Raw genomic sequence first — 19,800 nt, forward strand, 5'->3', positions numbered from 1 at the left:
CGCCAAGAGGTGGAAGAGCTCGGCCCCGGAGGAGGGCCGCCAGTCCTGCCGTGAGAAACACGCCCTGGCTTCCTCCAGTTACCCAGACTCTAGGCTGGTTTACGACGCAGCCTTCACACTGAGGGCGGGGACACGCCACCTGTGTCCTGAGCACTGAACACGCGTCCTGAACACAGTGTGAGCTCAGGCAACGTGTGTGGAGCACACTGACACATTTTTACATCAATTTTCTAAATAAGTCACCTGAACTAGCAAAATAGCACTGACATAAAACCATACATTGCAGAGCAGCATTCACGTAACTCGTTACTTCAGTAAGTGTGCGTGCCTGCCAAGTCCCCTCGGTCGTGTCCTACTCTTTTGACCCCACGGACTGTAGACCTCTGTCCGTGGATTCTCCAGGCAGGAACACTGGAGTGGGTTGCCATTCCCTCCTCCAGCGGATCTTGCCAACCCAGGGATTGAGCCCGCATTACTCACGTCTCCTGCACTGGCAGGCAGGTTCTTTACCACTGAGACACCCGGGAAGCCCATTTTGGGAAGCAGCCCACATTAAATAAAAGTTTCCAAAAGGAAATAAATAAATAAAAGTTTCCAAAAGGAAAACTGAGAGAGAAAACAGATATTTTACATTTCTTTTAAGGAGTGCTGACCATTTTTCCATTTTTTTTGTCATTTACTTTTTCCTGATATTTATCAATTCAACAATAACCCAGGTGCCAACATGCATGCGCACAATGGATACCAAACAGAAGAATCACCATCTGAGTCAGGCCATGCAGCTTTCTGCTTCTGACGATAGCTAGGAGCAATACTGATTGAAAATAAAAAGGACTTTTCTCCAGGGAATTCACTTTCTGCTGTTGTTTTTAATTTATGAAAATTAAAAAGGTAAATAAATACAATATGGCTGTATAAACTTAATTATTAAAACTTTTTACATCATGTTAATTTTCTGTTTCATGTACATGTCACCTTTATCAACCCACACAGTAATAATGTACAGAAGTTTCACTGACAATACACAATAAAAATGGTTCAAGATGGTATAACAGATCACTTCTGAGCATTACTTCTATCATGCTTCCTAATAATGTCCATGAGATTGGCCCCCGTAACCAGGTCGTTCTGCATCTGTCTGTCTTTCTGCTGCTCCTTCCTCTTCTGGTCGTGAAGGTAAGGGGAATTTAACAGCTGCGGGGGGAGCAGGGACCCTGTGGGTTTCACGCGTTTTGCAATGTCCCAGAAGAGTCTTTTCGAGTTGTTATTGATGAAAGTGATCGCTGTTCCATGCTGACCTAATCGCCCCACTCTTCCAATCTGAAATGAAATGCAAAGGACGTTTTCAAAATGCTCACGCGAAATCCTCACATCTCTTAAAAGAAAATGAAGACTAGTATTTAAGGAGGCTTCACTAAGATGAACATTTGTCCAGATGGCATTTGCTGACTTGGTCCTCTCAATATACCTGTGACATCAATTTAGGGGGCTGCCATTAGCACAGCCCAAATAGAAAATAAGAAAATAAAAATAGTAAGAGTACTGTCTATGAAACTTGTATTTCAGTTATGTGTGTGTGTGTATATATGCAGGAGGTGAGGACACAAAGACGTTTCTTATTTCGAGTGAGTTATGGTAAAAACTTTTCAAAAGCTACAATAATTAAGGTGAAAGGACTACTTTCTTCATAGTAGTTAGATGCCTTGAAGTCTGAGATTGAAGCAAATCCATTTTTGCATAAAGTTATTTCTCATTTTGACAGAATTAAATACACACAAATTTGTGGAGACCTATGACAAGGAACAAAACTGACATGTCTCCAAATATACTGAGAAACTCCTCAAAAGGGAGAGAAATACACAATCTTGGTCAATTTCTGCTCCTTAATTGAAAATGCAAAACATAAAAATATATACAGATTATTTAAATGAATCGACTGTTCCTCCCACTAGGAATTTCTCTTACAGATATATTTGCAGGAGAGGCCTCGGCAGCTGCGTGTCTGGGTGTTTAACAACAACACACTTGAAACATCTGGTCATCCAGCAGTGAGGGATTTGTTAAGTAAATGACAGGACATCCATGTAATACATTCCCATGCAACCACAAAAATAGAACGAGCCAGATTCAACAAGAAAACCCTTTAAAGAGCTTAGAAAACAGTGCCTGGCCTTAGGTTAAACACTAAATACATATTAACACTTAGTAAAGGCACCTAGGATGAGCGCTGATAAGGCAAGACATCTAAGATTTATTTAATGAAAGGCAGGCACGGACAGACGACTGGATAAAGAAGATGTGGTACATGCACATGTTGTTTAGTCACTCAAGTCGTGTCTGATTCTTTGCATCCCTGTGGACTGTAGCCCACCAGGCACCTCTGTCCATGGGATTCTCCAGGCAGGAATACTGGAGTGGGTTGCCATGCCCTCCTCCAGGGGATCTTCCTGGCCCAGGGATCAAACCCACATGTCTTGCCTCGGCAGGTGGATTCTCTACCACTGAGCCACCGGGGAAGCCCCATGGAACAGTCAGCCACAAAAAAAGGAAACAGCGTGTTTGTAACAACAGGGATCCAACTAGAAATGACCCGGCTAAGTGAAGACAGTCAGGAAGACAAATGCCTATGACATCACTCCTGTGGAACCTAAAAATGATACAAATGAACTTAAGTCCGAAACAGAAAGAGACTAACAGAAAACAAGCGTGTGCTTACTAAAGGGGAGGGGGAGTGGGATGAGGGATAAATTAGCAGATTGGGATTGACAGATACACACGAATGTACATGAAACAGGAAAATAACAAGTACAGCACAGGGACCGCTACTCAATATTCTCTAATAACCTACAAGGGAAGAGAGTCTGAAAACGAACACACACACACAGAGTATCACAGCGGTGCCCGTGGTAACTGCCAGCCGTGGGGCTGACCTGGAGAAGGGAGAGATGAGTACGTAGTTACAACCAGCACGCTTCATTTAAGAAGCTTCTTGAGTATTTTAATATTCCAGACAGACTTCCATCCAAAATTATCAAACTGAAAGTCTGGAAGAAAATAAGCTCCAGTCACTTGAATAGTCAGCCCTGTGGAATAACTAAGTGCCTGAGGCACAGGGAAATGCGGTGGTGTGGAGAAAAAAGAGGGAAGGAGGGAGGGAGGGCAGGCGGCCAGACGACTAAGTCTTCGGGAAAATGAAGCGACAGCGCAGTGAAGGCGCTGTGAGCATTTCGGCGGGTGAGCCCCGTAAACGCGACATTCAGAGGTGATTCTAAGAACAGCGGTGAAAGACTTCACCCCAAGAGGCTGTAAGTGATGCCGGGAGGGAAGGAGGCAGCGGTCAGCGAGGTAACAGCGCTGAGAGAGGCTCTGTTCCTGCCGGAAAGAGGAGAGGCGCTTATCTCTGCAGCAAAGGGAGGGAACAGAACCTCGAGAGGGGAATGTCTAGAGCAAATAAGGACGTGGAGAGATGATGGAAGACACGATTCCTGAAACACAAATGCTTCAACAGATCGATTTTGTTTTGGCCAGATGTAGCAGCTTAAAACAACCTTTTAAATAAAGCCTTCTTTTTCTTGTTATAAAGGCCATTTAATACGCTCATTGAAGAAAACAAAAAATACAAAGAAAATAAAACTAAACCAAAAGCTAACCACTTAAATTTTTCCAACAAACATTTTCAGGTTGCTCTTTCCAGCTAGTTTTTTTTTTGTTTTTTTTTTTACTTCACTGCTGCACAGGCTTTCTTCTAGCGGTGGGGAGCAGGGGCTACTCTGGTTGCGATGGTTTCTCCTCCTGTGGACCATGGGCTCTAGGGCACCAGGGCTCAGGGTCTGCAGCTCCCGGGCTCCCGAGCACAGGCTCCACAGCCGTGGTGTGCGGGCCGCGTTGCTCCGAGGTGCGTGGGACCTCCCCGCACCAGGGATCAGCCCCGAGTCTCCTGCATTGGCAGGCAGATTCTTTACCACCGAGCCACCAGCGAGGCCCCCAGCTAATCTTTCATGCATTCCAGGCATCCATGTGCTTCTTCTGAAAAAACGTACTTAGTTTACATACATTTATTTATCTATTTTTTTACCTTTTGGCCACACCGTAAAGCATGTGGGATCTTAGTTCCCCAAACCAGGCAGGGATCAAACCGGAGCCCCCTGTAGTGGAAGCGTGGAGTCTTAATCACTAGACCACCAGGGAAGTCCTTATGTACATATAGTTTAAAAGCAAAAATATATGCAGGTTTATGTTCTGCTTTTAAAAAAGAAAAAACAAACTCACTACTATATTGACAATGCCTTGCATAAGAAAATTCACGAGTAGGGTCTTCCCTGGTGGTCTGGTGGTAAAGAATCGGCTGCCAGTGCAGGAGACACGGGTTCGATCCCTGCTCCGAGAAGATTCCACGCGCCATGGAGCAGCTAAGCCCCTGTGCCCCATCAACTGAGTCTGTCTGTGCTCTGAGCCTGGGGTCCTGACCAGAGAAGCCACTGAACAAGGAGCCTGCGCGCTGCAGCTAGGGAGCAGTCCCCACCCACCACGACGAGCAAGAAGCCCGCCCAGCAACAAAGACCCAGCAGAGCCAAAATCAAACATCTTTTTAGAGAAAGGAAGTTCATGAGCAAAACGGTGGTGGTGAGTAAACCCTTTACCTGATGCACGTACTCGTCCATGCTGGAGGGCATGTCGAAATTGACAACCAGCTTGACGCTGACCAAGTCCAGGCCTCTTCCCAGGACCCCTGTGCTCACCACCACGTCACAGTCTCCTTCGAGCAGCCCCTTTCCAAAACAGCAACAAAATTCATCATGCAGAGCTTGCTTTGAGTGGTTTTCCGTCATTCAGATGGCCCCTTCTTTTCTCAACACCGTCTTCAATACTGTGGCTGCACCACCTTTGCAAAAGTAAAGGTCTTGGTCTATCTAGGTAATGTAGGGAGCCTCCATTCCTTCCAACCCCCACCCCAAATTTTTCCTATTAATTGATTCAGGCAAACCTTTCCCAAAAGTGAACTACTCTCTGCCCCAGCCCAAGGTGACCTGATGTCACAAATGGCAGATTCTGAATGATTAATCTGTTTAGTAGACAATCCCGAGGGAACAGGTTTATTGCTCCCAAAACACAGAAGCCTTAGCAAGAGGGACAGTTAATGTCACACCACTGCTCACCTGAAGTTCTCAGAGTCATTTAAAAAAAAAGATCAGCTTTAAAAACAGCTTGAAAAAAATTTTAGTAAGTAAAAATAAAAAACAGCTGATAATATGGTATCTCTTGAAAATGAGGCAACGAAAGATTTATGGGCAAGAGAACAAAGCAGAATGCTGGGTGTCACCTTCAGTGTGTTTTTTCTTTCCATCTGTGACTTGTCCGAGTGCATGGAGGTGCTTTTCAGACCCGTGATTTTCTGAACGGCCTCGCTCAACAGATCTGCTCCTAGCTTGCAGTCCACGAAAACTAACACTGGAGGCTTAAAGAGTTTCTTATCCTAAAACAGTAACAACACATACTGAAATTACTCCTATAATTTACAATGGGATGCTTTTCTGAAAGCACTAGGATGAGCTAGTTTTCCATAGGTTTAGCAACACTGCCAGGGAGGGAAGAATTACATTCTGTTCAAATGAGTGCCTTCTTTAAAACATGCACAGACAGAAGCCAAACAGTGTATGTCCTTCAGATTTTCCCATCATCGTGTTAATGTTACAAAAATAGTTTTACAACTTAAAGTGCAGTTTAAAATTTCCAATACTGTTCGTAAGTCAGTACAAACCACATTTAACGCTGTGTCTTCAGGTAACTAGGCCAGTACACACCACTCCCTTAAGCTGCTGCTGCTGAGTCGCTTCAGTCGTGTCCGACTCTGCGCGACCCCACAGACGGCAGCCCACCAGGCTGCCCTGTCCCTGGGATTCTCCAGGCAAGAACGCTGGAGTGGGGTGCCATTGCCTTCTCCAACTCCCTTGAGCTAGTTACTGTCAAAAAATTCTATTTCTCAAGGACGGAACAGCCAAAAGAGACCTGTCTTTAAGTTGTTTTTTTTCTTTTTTTCAGCCACTCAGTGAGGCATATGGGATCCTGCTTCCCCAGGCAGGGCCTGCACTCAGGTCCCCCGCATTGGGAGTGAGGAGTCCTAACCCCTGGACGGCCAGGGAAGCACTGCAGTAGCCTTGATCTTTACACACTGTTCTACAAAACAGAAAAGAAAACTAACCTTGTGTCTACACTGCATGTTTTCACAAAAATGTGTCTGAACCCCACAGAACTCTGAAGGAAGCCAAGCAGTTTATGATGAAACTCCCAGAGCAGGTTCCCCCAGAGCCACGTCTGAGCAGCACTGCCTCCAGAACAGTGAAGGGTGCCGACCACGTGCACGACGCAGGGCGGACCGCTCTCCCACTCACGTTCAAGATTTCAAACAGTTTTTTCTTTTTGGCTGGCTCTTCCACCCACAGGACGATCTGGCGCACGCTGGGGCAGGGCAGGTTCCTCTCCCCGGCGGTGACCGTCACGGGGTCGCGCAGGAGCTGGCCGGCGAGCTGCTCTATGCTGGCCGGGATCGTGGCTGACGCCAGCACGGTCTGACAGTCACGAGGCAGCTGCTCCAAGATGTCCAGCACCTGCTGCTGAAAGCCCATCTTTAACATGGTGTCAGCCTGGAATACAACCACGGCAGGTCAGTCTTACGTGGAAACCCAGAGCACCCTGGAGGAAAACAGACGCAGTTAAGGACGTAAAACATTAAAAATGCTTTACATGGAGAAATACACCACAGTGTCAAAAGACACAGGATTAACTGGGGAAAACACACATTTATATCAAACTTCTATAACTATGTTTACAGTGACATACAAAGATTTCTAAAATTTATTTATTCTATTTTTGGCTGTATCAGGTTTTAATTGTGACCCCTGGGCTCTCTAGTTGAGACACGCGGGCTCAACTCCCTCAGCAGGTGGGATCTTAAGTTCCCTGACCAGGGATGGAACCTGCGTCCCCCACACTGGAAGGCAGACTCTCAACCACTCGACCACCAGAGAAGTCCCTACAAAGATTTGTACTATGGTATTACTAATAGTGGCCAAAAAAGGCACAGACCTTAGATATGTATCAGTAGACGATTTGGTAAATAAATGATGGTAAATCCATACAACACAATGCTATGCTACCATGAAAAATGACCAGAGAGCTCTTTATTAAATGATAATGAATCACTGCTAGAAGGAAAGAAGGCGAATACAGACAGAGCACTGAAACTTAACTGCTAACTCTGGGGAAAAGATTTATGAGCTGGGGCTGTGAAAGTCACTCAGTCGTGTCTGACTCTTTCCAAACCCACAGACTATACAGTCCACGGGATTCTCCAGGTTAGAATACTGGAGTGAGTAGCCTTTCCCTTCTCCAGGGCACCTTCCTAATCCAGGGATCGAAGCCAGGTCTCCCACATTGCAGGCAAATTCTTTACCAACTGAGCTATCAGGGAAGCCCAAGCTGGGGTTACGGGTATAATTTAATTCTTCATTTTATAGCTTTTTTGGCAAAGTTTGACTCTTGCTTTTACCACGTACATGTATTTATAATAAAACATGATTTTAATAAATTAAAGCATTTAGTTTGGAGGCTTTCACTCCTGTATAAACTTTTGCATTGCTGATTTTTCAAAAACAATGAATGTATTACTGAAAAAATAGAAAAAATGTTCAAGTTTTTAATTTCAAAATAACAAAAGATTAAAGCTATCCTGATTTTCAAATATAACCTTGGTGTCTGTAATTTTGGAAAATAAGATATTTAATCATTTTGGTGTCCACTAATGTGCTGTCAGTTAGACTGAAGCTTGATGACTTGTTTTAATATCGCTCACTCTGTAACATTTAAAAAATCTAAAGTAATCATGATGGTTTGGGTTTGATCCTGGCTCTACATGACCTCAAGCAATGTAATTAACAGTTTTAAGCTGTAGTCTTTCCTCTTACAGGTGAAATTATAGCAGTAACTACCTCCCAGGGCTGTGATGAGAACTAATGAGTTAAAGTGTATGAAGTGTGTGTGTGCGCACTCAGTCATGTCTCTTGTGTGAACTTTTGCGACCCTGCGGACTGAAGCCTGGCAGACTCCTCTGTCTGTGGGATTTTCCAGGCAAGAATATGGAGTGGGTTGCCATTTCCTACGCCAGGGGATCTTTCTGACCCAGGGATCCAACTCGGCTCTTGCATCTCCTACACTGGCAGGCGGATTCTTCACCGCTGCGCCACCTGGGAAGCCCGTATAAAGCACCAGCATGGTCCTTCTTGGTGCTTCTATTAACTGTGAGACAGAGAGAAAACGCACCCGCAGGGCATGTGCAAACACTACCCCGCGCCTCAGCAACCCTGCTGAGCCCGGCTCATCTCAGCAGATGGCCTTGGTCTCCTGGTTCAGAAAAAACAAGACCACGAGAAACTGACTCCTTCCACTTCTCTTCTCGCCTAAGCTTCCTGGAGGGGTGGCCCAGTCCCCGGTCACCTTTCCTCGGCCTCCTCGCCTCCCCGCACTGTCCGGTCCAGGGCTCACCTCCCTCCCCTCCCCCTCACCAGCTCCTCTGTGTCATCCGTCACTCCACAGGTGCCAAATTCTACAGCCAATCATTAGTCTTCACCTGACTCTATAAGATGCAATTATTACCCTTTTTTTTTTTAATACTAACAAGCGCACTGCAGAAAATCTGGTAAACAAAGTATAAAAAAATAACTCACCCATCCCCTCTGACCTGACACCACACCGCCTCCCTCACCTCCGTCTCCTCCCCTCCCTGCAGCCATCACCCCGGCTCAACACCCCCGCCCCCAATGCCTGGAAACCAGCCTTCCTGCTTAAAGGCTACCCTCCAGGTCAAGAACACGAGCCTGATTATAATACATGCAGGCCTAGAATCCTTCAAAGTTTCCCAATGTCTACAGAATAAAGTCTGAATTCTCAAGGCCAGGAGGAAATGAAAAAGAAATACAATCTCCATGGTTATATTTGGTTATTTCAATGAGAATATGGGTGTTTTTCCTCCTATTTCCAACTTGTCTTTAATGCATTTAATACATGGATTACTCACAGAATACAGTTGCTATTCAAACTGTAGAATGGACCATGAATAGCACTTATTCAAAGCCATAAAATAGAACAGAATAAAAAAATATAGGAATAGGAAAATTGACATGTTGCAATGCTAAGTATTGTTTCATCAAAGTTCTGTTTCATTTACACACACACCCACACATACACAATATTCATGACCGGTTCCCACCTACACTGCATTTTTTGGAAACCATTATCAGCCAGAACTTGGGAAAATCTTATTCTTTACACACCTCAGTTTCCACTTACGAGTCTATTTCCTACATACCCTGAAGGAGTGTTAACGGAGTGAAAAGTGTGGGAAAACGTACTTTTAAAAGCTCTTAGAATTAAAAGCACTACCTAAATTTAAGGTGTTTCGAATACTAGAACCGCTCACAATGAACACAAGGCGACTCCAAAGTGGCAGAGCCCCCGGGGGAGACAGAGCTCGGGTCCAGAGTAAGTGGGGCGCACAGATCAAGGAAGAGGTGGACGTGGGCGCCCCCGAATTAAGACCAAACCTGGCCTCGTCTTCTGGGAGCCGTCCTCGGTGTCACCTGCACGGACGCCCTCGCTCCCAGACAATCTGACTTCACTCCCAAGGGTGCCTGGGCAACACGCTCACCCACCCACTCAGCGAGCCTGAACTCGTCGTCAAGGGTGGCCGACTCTCCCTGTTCGCCGGGCACTCCCTAGACGCCAGGCGCATTTCAGGGAAGGACTCTCGGGAGATGGGCACTGGCAGGCCGTTTTATAGACGTAAAACCTGAGGCGCGTGACACAGGGCCCCACAGCGCTGAGGAGCTGGGGCCTGGACCGGGCACACGGGCTCCAAACCCACGTCTGCGGTGTGGCCGCTAATTACTGGGGCCACGGAGGCAGGCAGGCTGCTGTCCCGGGTCAGCACCCAGCGCCCCGCATTTCTGATCGCTGCTGGGGAACCCCAGGGCTCTGCCCCGTCGCTGCCAGGGGACGAGCACGCAGGCAGGCGGCCCTGCCCCTCTGCGTGTTCTCACGCTTGTCCACACGGTGGAACAACATCAAACAACATGTTTAACTCACGTAGAAAAAGTTTAAAAAGCTCCTCCTAGTAAGCATCATTAGCTACTTCCAAAATTCCTGCTAATCATGACCTGCACCAATTCTTTTTTTGTAGATAAATTTCAAGCCAGCATGTTTAAAAAACTTATCACTGAGAATACAGTATACCTGATCAGTTTATGAGAAAGCCGAATTAAGAAAAGACAGCTGTGGTTTAATTTCAATTTAGCTGCAGTCTATGCAAGAACTCCAGGAGTTGGTGATGGACAGGGACTGGCGTGCTGCACTCCACGGGGTCGAAAAGATTCAGACACGACTGAGCAACTGAACCGAACTGATACAAGAACTAGCTTAAGAACCACTACCGCCAGTTAAAAAAAAAATCCCTGGATTGTTTTCCTTTGGGGGAGAAATTGGTTGAATACACAATGCAATTATGTAACTATAACGTGCTTTTCATAACTTCTATAAAATTATGTTTCTAAACACCACCACTTACTTCATCCACTACTACAATTTTTATACTGCCGAGTTCTACAGATCTCTGCTTTATTATATCCAGAAGCCGCCCAGGAGTTGCTATGATAACCTGAATAAAAGAGAAAAAGCAAATTAGAGAGTCAGACGACATCCGTTTATTCACTTACTCCTTCGTTCTACACTTACTGAGTGGCTGAGGCATGCCGGACACTGTGCAAGCACTCAGAACTCAGCGACGAGTGAATCAGACTTCGCCCCTGCTCTCACCAAAGCCGCAACCCAAAGGCAGACACAGCAAACACGCGCTCACGTGATCAGGACAGGCTGCAAACGGAGGGACGTACCGGCCCCTGCTCAGACACAAGCTGACACCCACGGGAGTAGCGGGCGTGAGCACGTGGGGAGGGCCAGGGAGAGGGGAGGGCATCGTGGCGGTGAGGCGGGGGCGGGGGGCAGGGAGGTGATGGCAGAGGGGGGAACACGTGGCTGAGGCAGGGGCCAGACTGGGGGGGACCTCAGACATGCTGACCCCAATCTGGCTCCATGAACAAGGGCACCCTCCTTGCCCTCTCTGGGCCTGCCACTTCACTTTCAAATTACGAGGCTGGGGATAGTGAATTCTAAGGTTGCTCAAGTCTCTTGGCAGTTTAATACTATATTAGCTGAAGTCGTGGTCCACGTAGGGGCTTTCGGGAGTTCCCTGATGGTCGGGTGGCTAAGACTCCACACTCCCAGTGCAGGGAACCCAAGTTAAACCCGTGGTCAGGGAGCCAGACCCCACGTAGTGAACTAAGAGTCCACATGCCGCGACTCAGGAGCCCACGTGTCACAACTAACACCCAGCACAGCCAAACAAGTAAATAAAAGCTAAAAATAAATATTAAAGAAAGTAGGGGCTCTTCAGTCAAACTTCGGCAGGAGTGGTGGCTCCGGCCTTTAGTAACGGCGTGGGTCTGTTCTCCCATTCATCCTGAGATGCAAACACTAACAGCCACTGTGAGGATTAAACGAGGAGGGCCAGGGTGACCCTGGTGGAGTTGCCAACAACCTCACACACTCGGCTGTACCCACGTTTCCGGTCCACACTGCCCAGTGCTAATCCCGCTGCGGGTGATAAAAGGCCTGTCACCCCAGAACACAGGGCTTGGCTTGGTTTGTGTGTCCTTCACACCCACAAAATTTTAATTATGTTGATGTGACTTCACTCCTCTTCTTCCATTTTCCCCTCCAACGGTTTGGAAGTTATGAACTTTTTTTTCATCCTTTGAGTGCTTCCCCTAGAATGCCGGTACATCCACAAGTTAACACAAAGTTAAGGGACACTTCAGCTTGTTCTCCAAGCATGGAGGGCGAGGCTTTACCGCGATCCCATCTCGCCTGCACTACGCACTGCTGCTGGACGGCGTCCACCCTGTTCTCTAAACACCACGCTTGCTCCTGGTCACTGATCGTCAGCCTGTGTCCATTTAGCTTCGCCCACTGCCGCCTCTGCACCAGCTTCCTTCTGCCCCCCACCTTCCTCTCTGGAATCTTCTTCATCTGCAGGACGGCTTCCTCTGCAAGTTCCTGCAGACGGTCCACTGGCAATACCCTCCCAGTTTTGTTTATCTGAGTAGGTCTTTGTCTCGTCCTCACTCTTGAAAGAGCTTTGCTGAGCAGACAGTTGTTACTTTTCCCTCCAGAGGGTGCGTGTCCACAAGGCCTGACACGGGGTGGGCAGGGAGGAGGCGGCCAGATGGAGGGGGTGGTGAGGCCGTGCAGGGCCCAGGGAGGAAGCACTGCTGGGGGGGTGGGGACAAAGACGGGGGCCAGGCAGAGGAGTGACGTCATGGATAAGGGCGGCAGGTTTCTCACCATCAGAGCGATAACCATGGAAACACAGAGCATTAAAGGAACCTTGTGACGAACGAGAACTGGAACCATCAACAGGAACTCATGGTCTCCAGGTCCCAGAGCAATGACGGCTCAAGAGTAAGGGGCCCAAGGAGAGCCCAGGTCTGTTTCCAAACACCGCTCTCTACACGAAGGAGCCAGGGCTCCACGGAGAGTTCCGGGCAGAGGCAAGGAAAGGATGAGCTCAGTACAGGCCATCTTTTTCAGACAGCAAAGTAAGAAAGGACTCAAACAAGGACAGGGATATGATCAAAGGACACAGAAACCGACTTGAAGGTGCCGCCGTGAGTCACCCAAATAATAATCCTATAAATAAAAAAGGAACCACCAGTCCATGTAAAAAAATAAATACATGGGGAGTCTGGTGAAGCTCAAAAAATTTACCAACTGAAAGTACTCCCCCTAAAACACTTATTCAGTATGAAAGGTACAAACTTTACTGCTCCTTGACAGATGAAAGCATCAGTGAAAAGGACAAATTGAAGCCGTGTGCCACATAAAAGGATGTAATGAGAACAACACAGCACCTCTCCCGATGTTCCTATCAAAGACACAAAACACCAATCTCAACAGTTGAGGGTTGTTCTTCAAAGGCCTTGTAATCCTTAAAAATGTCAACATCAGAAGAAAAAAAGGAACGATAGGTTCTACACCGAAGATGCTGAGAGAGGCGCGACAGCTATGGGCAACGAATGACTGAAGGCGAGAAAGCAGCTGATGGGGCGGCCACCAAAACCGGGGGGGGGGGGGCCTCAGGCGCTGACAGCGACGCTCGCGCCTGATGCATTCCACCAAGGCGGCGGGCATTTCTCGTCTATCACCGGACTGTGATTACGAAGGATGATGTCCTTGTTCATAGGAATCACTCTCTGATGTGTACCAGCCATGATCCTGAGATGAAGCCCATCTTTCAGAGATGCATCTTCGCAACTAGGAGAGAGGGGATACGCCCACCCACCTCCAAGAGCAAGTTCAGGGCCCGAAGGAGATAAAAGGATGTGAGACCACTGGACAGCGGTCAACTGTGCTCCTGTCCTTTGTCACACACAGCCCAACTTGAAAATTAAGGCTCTTGGAACAAGAGTTCCAAGGCTACCTAAAGCCACACTCCAAAGCTCCTCCTGGGGAGAAAAGCCTTGGCTCCTGCAGTCTTGGTCCTCGGCACAGGCGCCCTGTCCAACGGGCCCACCTGAATGCGCTGGCGCAGGCGGTGCCGCTGGGGGGGCGCAGGCAGGCCCCCCACCAGGAGCGCGGTCCTCAGGCAGGGCAGGCCGCTCATCAGCTCCTTGGCCTGCCGCTCGATCTGAATGGCCAGCTCCCGCGTGGGCGTGAGGACCAGCCCCGACGGCGATTTGCTCTGCAGAAACGGAAACACACCGGCAATGAGCTGCCGCTGCTGCGGACTCCAGTCTGCAAGGCAATCCCAGGAGCACCTCCCCTCGGAAGGAGATCCCACCAGCCCAGCCGCCTCCTGCTCCTCCTCCAAAACCCTCAGAAACTACACCCATCTCCCACGGAACACGGGTGCACAAGGAAACATCAAAACGCAGACCAGGGAGAGGCGCCTGCAGTAACCAAGGCGGGAACGTGGACGCTTGGCTCCTTGTCAGCTGGACTGTGTGATCTCGGGCCATCCTCCTCCAAGGAAGAGAGGCCCGCTGGTCTCCATGAAGAGCTGGGTCAGGCCCGGCAGCGCCTACCGGTTTCCCCTTAGTCCCTTGTAGATTCACTTCTTTCTTTGTCCAAAAACCTTATAGTGTACAAATATTCTATTGGGTTGGCCAAAAAACTCATCTGTGTTTTTCCATAAGGCGTTACAGAAAAACTCAAACTTTTTGGCCAACCCAAAGTTCTGGGTTGAGTTGCATCTATATCTTGACCATCTAGTCCTTCCTTTCATTTTTTTCTCACATTATCTTCTACTACGGTTTAGTTTTCTGAAATTCCCTTTCTCTCTTCTTCCATCACCTGTTATTTCTCACTCCTTTCCCTCTTGCCATACTTCAAAACTCACAAACTCACCAGTACTTGGTGAATAATCACACAGAATGTCTTTTAATCTCATTATGTGCGGGAATGCTTATAAACGAGCAAGGAAGGCAAGGTGGTATCATTTTTAAGGTGAAACAGAGATCACCCTTAATGATATGTGCTGAAAGTCCACAACAGTCTTTTGACTTTGGTATCAGGTTTTTCAAGACACAAACTCAAAGGACGCTAGACTGACACCAAGATCACAGCTCATCTGGTCAGCAGGACTTTCCCCCCAAAGCCAAAGCATGCATGTTCCTTAAACAGAAAATTCATTAAAAAGAAACCATTTTGGAAGTGATTTCCTTTTTCCAGACCTTCAGTGAAGACATTGGTTCAATATAATACAATTGAGTCCCAGTTACTAACGGTCTAGGTATTCAGTTCCAGCTTTTTAAGGAGCTTGAGGCTCACTCTGGGTAAACCCCTCACCTGTGTGTTTGAGCTCACACAGGTGAGCTCTAACTCACCTGAGACAGAGCTCGCACGATGACTGGAAGCAGGAAGGCGGCCGTCTTCCCGGAGCCGGTGTCCGCGCTGGCCAGCACGTCTCTGCCCAGAAGGCCCACCGGAATCATCTGCATCTGGATGGGGGTGGGCACTTCGTAGCCGGAGGCCTTCAGGTTGCGGTTTAAGGCCTCAGGGAAGCCGCAGTGCTCAAAGTCAACGATGGGCCTGGGGACGCCTCGGCCTCGGACCGTGATCCCCAGCTGCCGCCTGAGGTTCTCAATCTGGTCCTCCCGAAGGTGCGCGACGAAAGCGTGCTCGGTGTAGACGTAGGGAGTAGGGCCCGGCGCCACCGGCTCGGAGCCCGCTTTCCGCGGGCGGCTCGGCTGGGACGCCGCTTCCGCGCCCCTCACCCGCAGCAGGTGCTTGGCTTTGCACTCCAGGCTACACACGTCTTCGTCCGTCTCGTCGCACACGTACTCGCCGTACCGACCGCACGCCACGCACACGGGCTCCCCGGGCTCGGCCTGCCGCTGGGTTTTGGAGAAGGACTTCACCGGCTCTTCGGGGAGATCGCCAGTCTGTGTCCCTGGCTCGGAGTCGGGCAGAGTCCCTTCGGACGCCGGGCCAGTAGGCCCGGGGAGAGGGCGCAGCTGGGCCCCCTGGTGGGCCGCTGCGGCAGCCCCTTTGGTACCCGAGGCATCCGCGAGACCATCCCCACCTGCATCCAGACCCCGGTCTTCTGCCTCGGGTTTGACTTTCTTGGCTACACAACTTCCACTGTCATCCTTAGCGTTCCGCTTGACTTTCAGGGATCTTGGAACGAACATCCTTCAATAGTCTGGGGAGAAAATTATATCCCGATTTATTTTACCCTCATTAAAGTCACGGATAAAGTACCCTAAAGTCATCACGTCCCTGGGCTATGCCTCCAAAGGACAGAGAAGACAGTGCTGACCTGAGGCTTCCCTCCCACCGTCCAAGTTCCCCTGGTGAAGACACTCCTGGCTCCACGCTGCACAGGGATTCGCACCACTGACCTCTGTCTGTGGGCTGCCTTGCACTCTGACATAACCAGACATCACAGAAATTCTGGGGTAGACCTTTCTGTTACACGCACACACAGAAAATACAAGAGGGCTATTTCGCAACTGGAGTCTTTACAACAGAAGCGCAAGCAGCAACAGTAACACGCGCCAGAGGTTACAAGGTCCCAGCGTCGCCCCAGGGGCACACGCATGTTCCGTTGTGACCAGTGCTACAAGCTCAGGTCTCACCCGGGACTCAGCACCGGGGGGCCGAAGGACCCGGAGCGCACACCTTCTCGGTGCGTGCAAGCTCCCAACCACAGCTCTTCCCATTTACAACAGAAACTGGGTTTTGCAAAATGACAGCAATTGGGAAACAGGCATTAACCTCATTTGGGGGCTGTTAAATGTGCTGAGAAACAATTTTCAAAAAAAAAATTCTTAGGATACACTGCCAGGCTCCATTTTCCCGGAAAAATTCCAACAGAAAAGCAAGCGCAAGCGAGGGTCTAGTCACAACCTCAAGTTTCCGAAAAGGTCGAGGGGGCGGGTGAGGAAGGCGCGGCTGCATGCGAGCGCGGAGAGCTCGGAACGGCCGTCCGGCAGGCGGAACCGAGGCGGCGCGGGCGCGGCCGCCAATCCGCGACCCTGGTCGGCCCGCGCCCCTTCCCTCCCCCCGCCCCAACATCGCCGCTCCCCTCCTCCGACGTCGGCCCCCGGCGGCCACGCACGCAGAGGCGCGTGACGTCACGGCGACGCCCGCACGCGGGGGGGCGGGGACAACGGCGCAGGGGAGGGACCGCACAAGGCCCAGCCTGCCGCCGCGGCCCGGCGGCCGCGGCCCGCACGAGAGGAGCAGGACGGGAGGCAGGCCGGAGCCGCGGGGCCGGGGCCACGCTCACCCGCGCGGACTGCGGCTGTGTCAGCTCCCGCTCGGGGCGGCTTCCCCTGAGGCACTGGGCCGGGCTTCCGGCCGACGAGCGCGCAGCGTACGGCCACCCTGCTGCGTGGGGACGGCGCGGAGGGCGGGATCCACGTTTCCGGGTTTTGGGAGGCGCCGCGGCGCGCGAGGGGGCGGGGCCACCGAGGGGGCGGGGCCCGGCTGGGAGCGGCCGAGGGGGCGGGGCCGGGCGGCTTCCCGGCAGGCGGTAAGCTCCCGAGCTGCGTTGGAACGGGCAGGTTCCGCGGGGAGGGGCAGGCACGGGCATCGTGTAAGAGTTCGCGTCATCGGGTGGGCAGGGCGGGAGGGAAAGAGTCCGGGCGCCGGGAGTGGGGCGGGGGCGGGGAGCCCGCACCCTGGGAGGCGGGGTGGCGGGGGCGGTGCCGGGGAGGGCGGTGCCCGGCGGGCCGGGAGCTCCGATCTGCTTCCTGCCGGCGAATAACGGGAATTAACGGAGCAGCTTTGATCTGCGTGTGGATACCCTGGGCCTTTCCACACACGCCCCCGCCCCCGACGGCGAGGACAGGCGTGCGGTCCGGTGCTGGGTTGGTCCCCGGGGGGTCGCACTTCTCTGCAGCTGGTCCCCGAGCCGCTGGCAGTAAATGAAGGGCAAAGGTAGGGGGCAGGAAGGAGGGCGCAGAACTCCAGGACTTGAGCTCTTGCAGGCTGCTACCGATGCAGTGGAATCACACTAAGTCTGAAGACACACCAACGAAACAGAAGTCCGTTACTCCGTGACGTATCCGTACTGAGTACATAAGCCTGCACCTCCTACCCCTGCTGCTTCGCTCGACCACCACTGTCCTGAACTTGGTCTCTCTTCGCCATTCTTAGTCGTTTTATCATGGTTGGAGGCATTCCCAAACGCTCTGTTTTATTCTTCTCTTTTTGAGCTTTGTAAAGATAACACGTAGCCTTGTGGGATTCACTTTTATCATGGAAGTTTCTCTGTTTCTTCCAAGTTGTTAAGTGTGAGGAAGCAGATGATTTATTTTCGCTGCTGTAATATTGATTCTGTGAAGTAGTTTTTGTCCTGTTTATCCATTTTTCTGTGGACACTTCACTTGTCTTCACTGTTTTATTACTGGAGGCAGACTGACCATGAAGCTAATGAAATTTGCGTGTAAGGGCCCCTCACTCCCATGGGTCTCTTCCATAGCCCTGAAAGGGAAGCATTGGTAATGTATTCCCATGGTCATGTTGTTGTTCAGTAGCTAAGTCTGTCCGACTTTTTGTGACCCCATGAACTGTAGCATGCTAGGCTTTCCTGCCCTTCACTGTCTCCCAGAGTATGCTCAAATTCATGTCCATGGAGTTGGTGATGCCATCCAACCACCTCATCCTCTGTCACCCCCTTCTGCTCTCAGTTTTTGCGAGCATCAGGGTCTTTTCCAAAGAATCAGCTCTTCACATCAGCTTCAGCATCAGCATCAGTCCTTCCAATGAACATTCAGGGTTGATCTTTAGGACTGAGGTGTTTTGATTTCCTTACTGTCCAAGGGGCTCTCAAGAGTCTTCTCCAACACCACGGTTCAAAAGCATCCATTCTTTGGTGCTCAGCTTTCCTTATGGTCCAATTCTCACATCTGGAGAGTACATGACTACTGGAAAAACCATAGCTTTGACTATATGGATCTTGGCTGGCAAACTGATGTCTCTGCTTTTTACTATGCTGTCTAGGTTTGTCATAGCTATTCTTCCAAGGAGCAAGTGTCTTTTAATTTTGTGGCTGCAGTCACTGTCCACATTGATTTTGGAGCCCAAGGAAATGCAGACTGACACTGTTTTCCACATTTTCCCCATCTATTTGCCATGAAGTGATGGGACCAGATGCCATGATCTTAGTTTTTTGAATGTTGAGTTTTAAGCCAGCTTTTTCACTCTCCTCTTTCACCTTCATCAAGAGGCTCTTTAGTTCTGCTTCACTTTCTGCCATTAAAGTGGTTTTATCTGTATATCTGAGGTTATTGGTATTTCTCCCAGCAATCGTGGTTCCAGCTTGTGATTCATCCCTGCATTTCACATGATATACTCTGCTTATAAGTTAAATAGGGTTTTCTATTTAGAGGGTCACATTTTTTTTAAACTTTTTATTTTGTATCCGAGTATAGCCCAATACAATGTTAACAATGTGACAGTTTCAGGCAGACGGCCCAGGAACGGCAGCCTGCATATACACATGTCCCTTCTCCCTCAAGCCCCGCCCCGGTCCAGCCTGCCACGTGACACTGAGCAGAGTTCCCTGCGTTGTACAGGAGGCAGGGGTCCCGTGCTAAGTGATGACAGCTTTGCTTTTCATCTGCTTTTCTTTCTCATACCTTATCATGGTGGCTACAGTCTCCAGTACAGAGCTGAATGTTTGTGATGATAGCAGACATTCTTGTCTAGTTCCTGGTTTTTAAAATACCTTAGTTCACATGTTTCCCTGTTAGGAATCATGTATTTTGCAGGCTTTTTCAAATACCCTTAACCAAGTTAAGAAAGTTCTCTTTCAAAAAAAAAAAAAAAGTTCTCTTTCATTCTGAATTTGCTAAAAATTTCCTCATGAGTGAGTATTAGATTTTACCCCATGCTTTGTTTCCTCTCTTAATCTGTTGAAGTCAGCAAAAACACTGCCCCCTTATCTGTCAGCATTAAGAATTATATGTATAGGTTTTTCCAATGTTAAATACCTTTGTGTTCCTGCGATAAACCTAATTTGGCCATAATACATATATTATCTTTTAGCTGATATCTTATTTAGGATTTTTATGTTTATGATTGATTTATAATTTTCCTTTCTTATGCTATCCCTGGTTTTACAGGCACCAAAGAATAAGCTGGGGAATATTTCCTTTTTTTTCCTTGTTTTTTCTCTGGAATAAT

The 19,800-nt window shown here is 49.2% G+C and overlaps 1 protein-coding gene across 5 annotated transcripts; it reads right to left on the bottom strand.

Annotated features, from left to right (window-relative positions):
* Positions 1-858: 858 nt before the first annotated feature.
* DDX59 (DEAD-box helicase 59) lies at positions 859-17,035 on the bottom strand. 5 transcript variants are annotated; one of them, XM_043923499.1, is made up of 8 exons: positions 16,898-17,035; positions 14,991-15,808; positions 13,679-13,846; positions 10,616-10,705; positions 6,390-6,641; positions 5,321-5,473; positions 4,641-4,769; positions 859-1,320 (listed from the first exon to the last, which is right to left on the bottom strand). In XM_043923499.1, exons 2-8 carry the CDS (start codon positions 15,795-15,797, stop codon positions 1,057-1,059), a joined length of 1,863 nt encoding a protein of 620 aa, XP_043779434.1. In that variant the 5' UTR covers positions 15,798-15,808; positions 16,898-17,035; the 3' UTR covers positions 859-1,056. The 5 variants fall into 5 exon arrangements, with proteins under 5 accessions (XP_043779434.1, XP_043779432.1, XP_043779436.1 ...); XM_043923497.1 differs by lacking the exon at positions 16,898-17,035 and adding an exon at positions 16,516-16,654; XM_043923501.1 differs by lacking the exon at positions 16,898-17,035 and adding an exon at positions 16,384-16,403.
* Between the last annotated feature and the right edge of the window lie 2,765 nt (positions 17,036-19,800).

The sequence above is a fragment of the Cervus elaphus genome, chromosome 14 (genome assembly GCF_910594005.1).
Source record: "Cervus elaphus chromosome 14, mCerEla1.1, whole genome shotgun sequence".
NCBI classification, from domain to species: domain Eukaryota; kingdom Metazoa; phylum Chordata; class Mammalia; order Artiodactyla; family Cervidae; genus Cervus; species Cervus elaphus.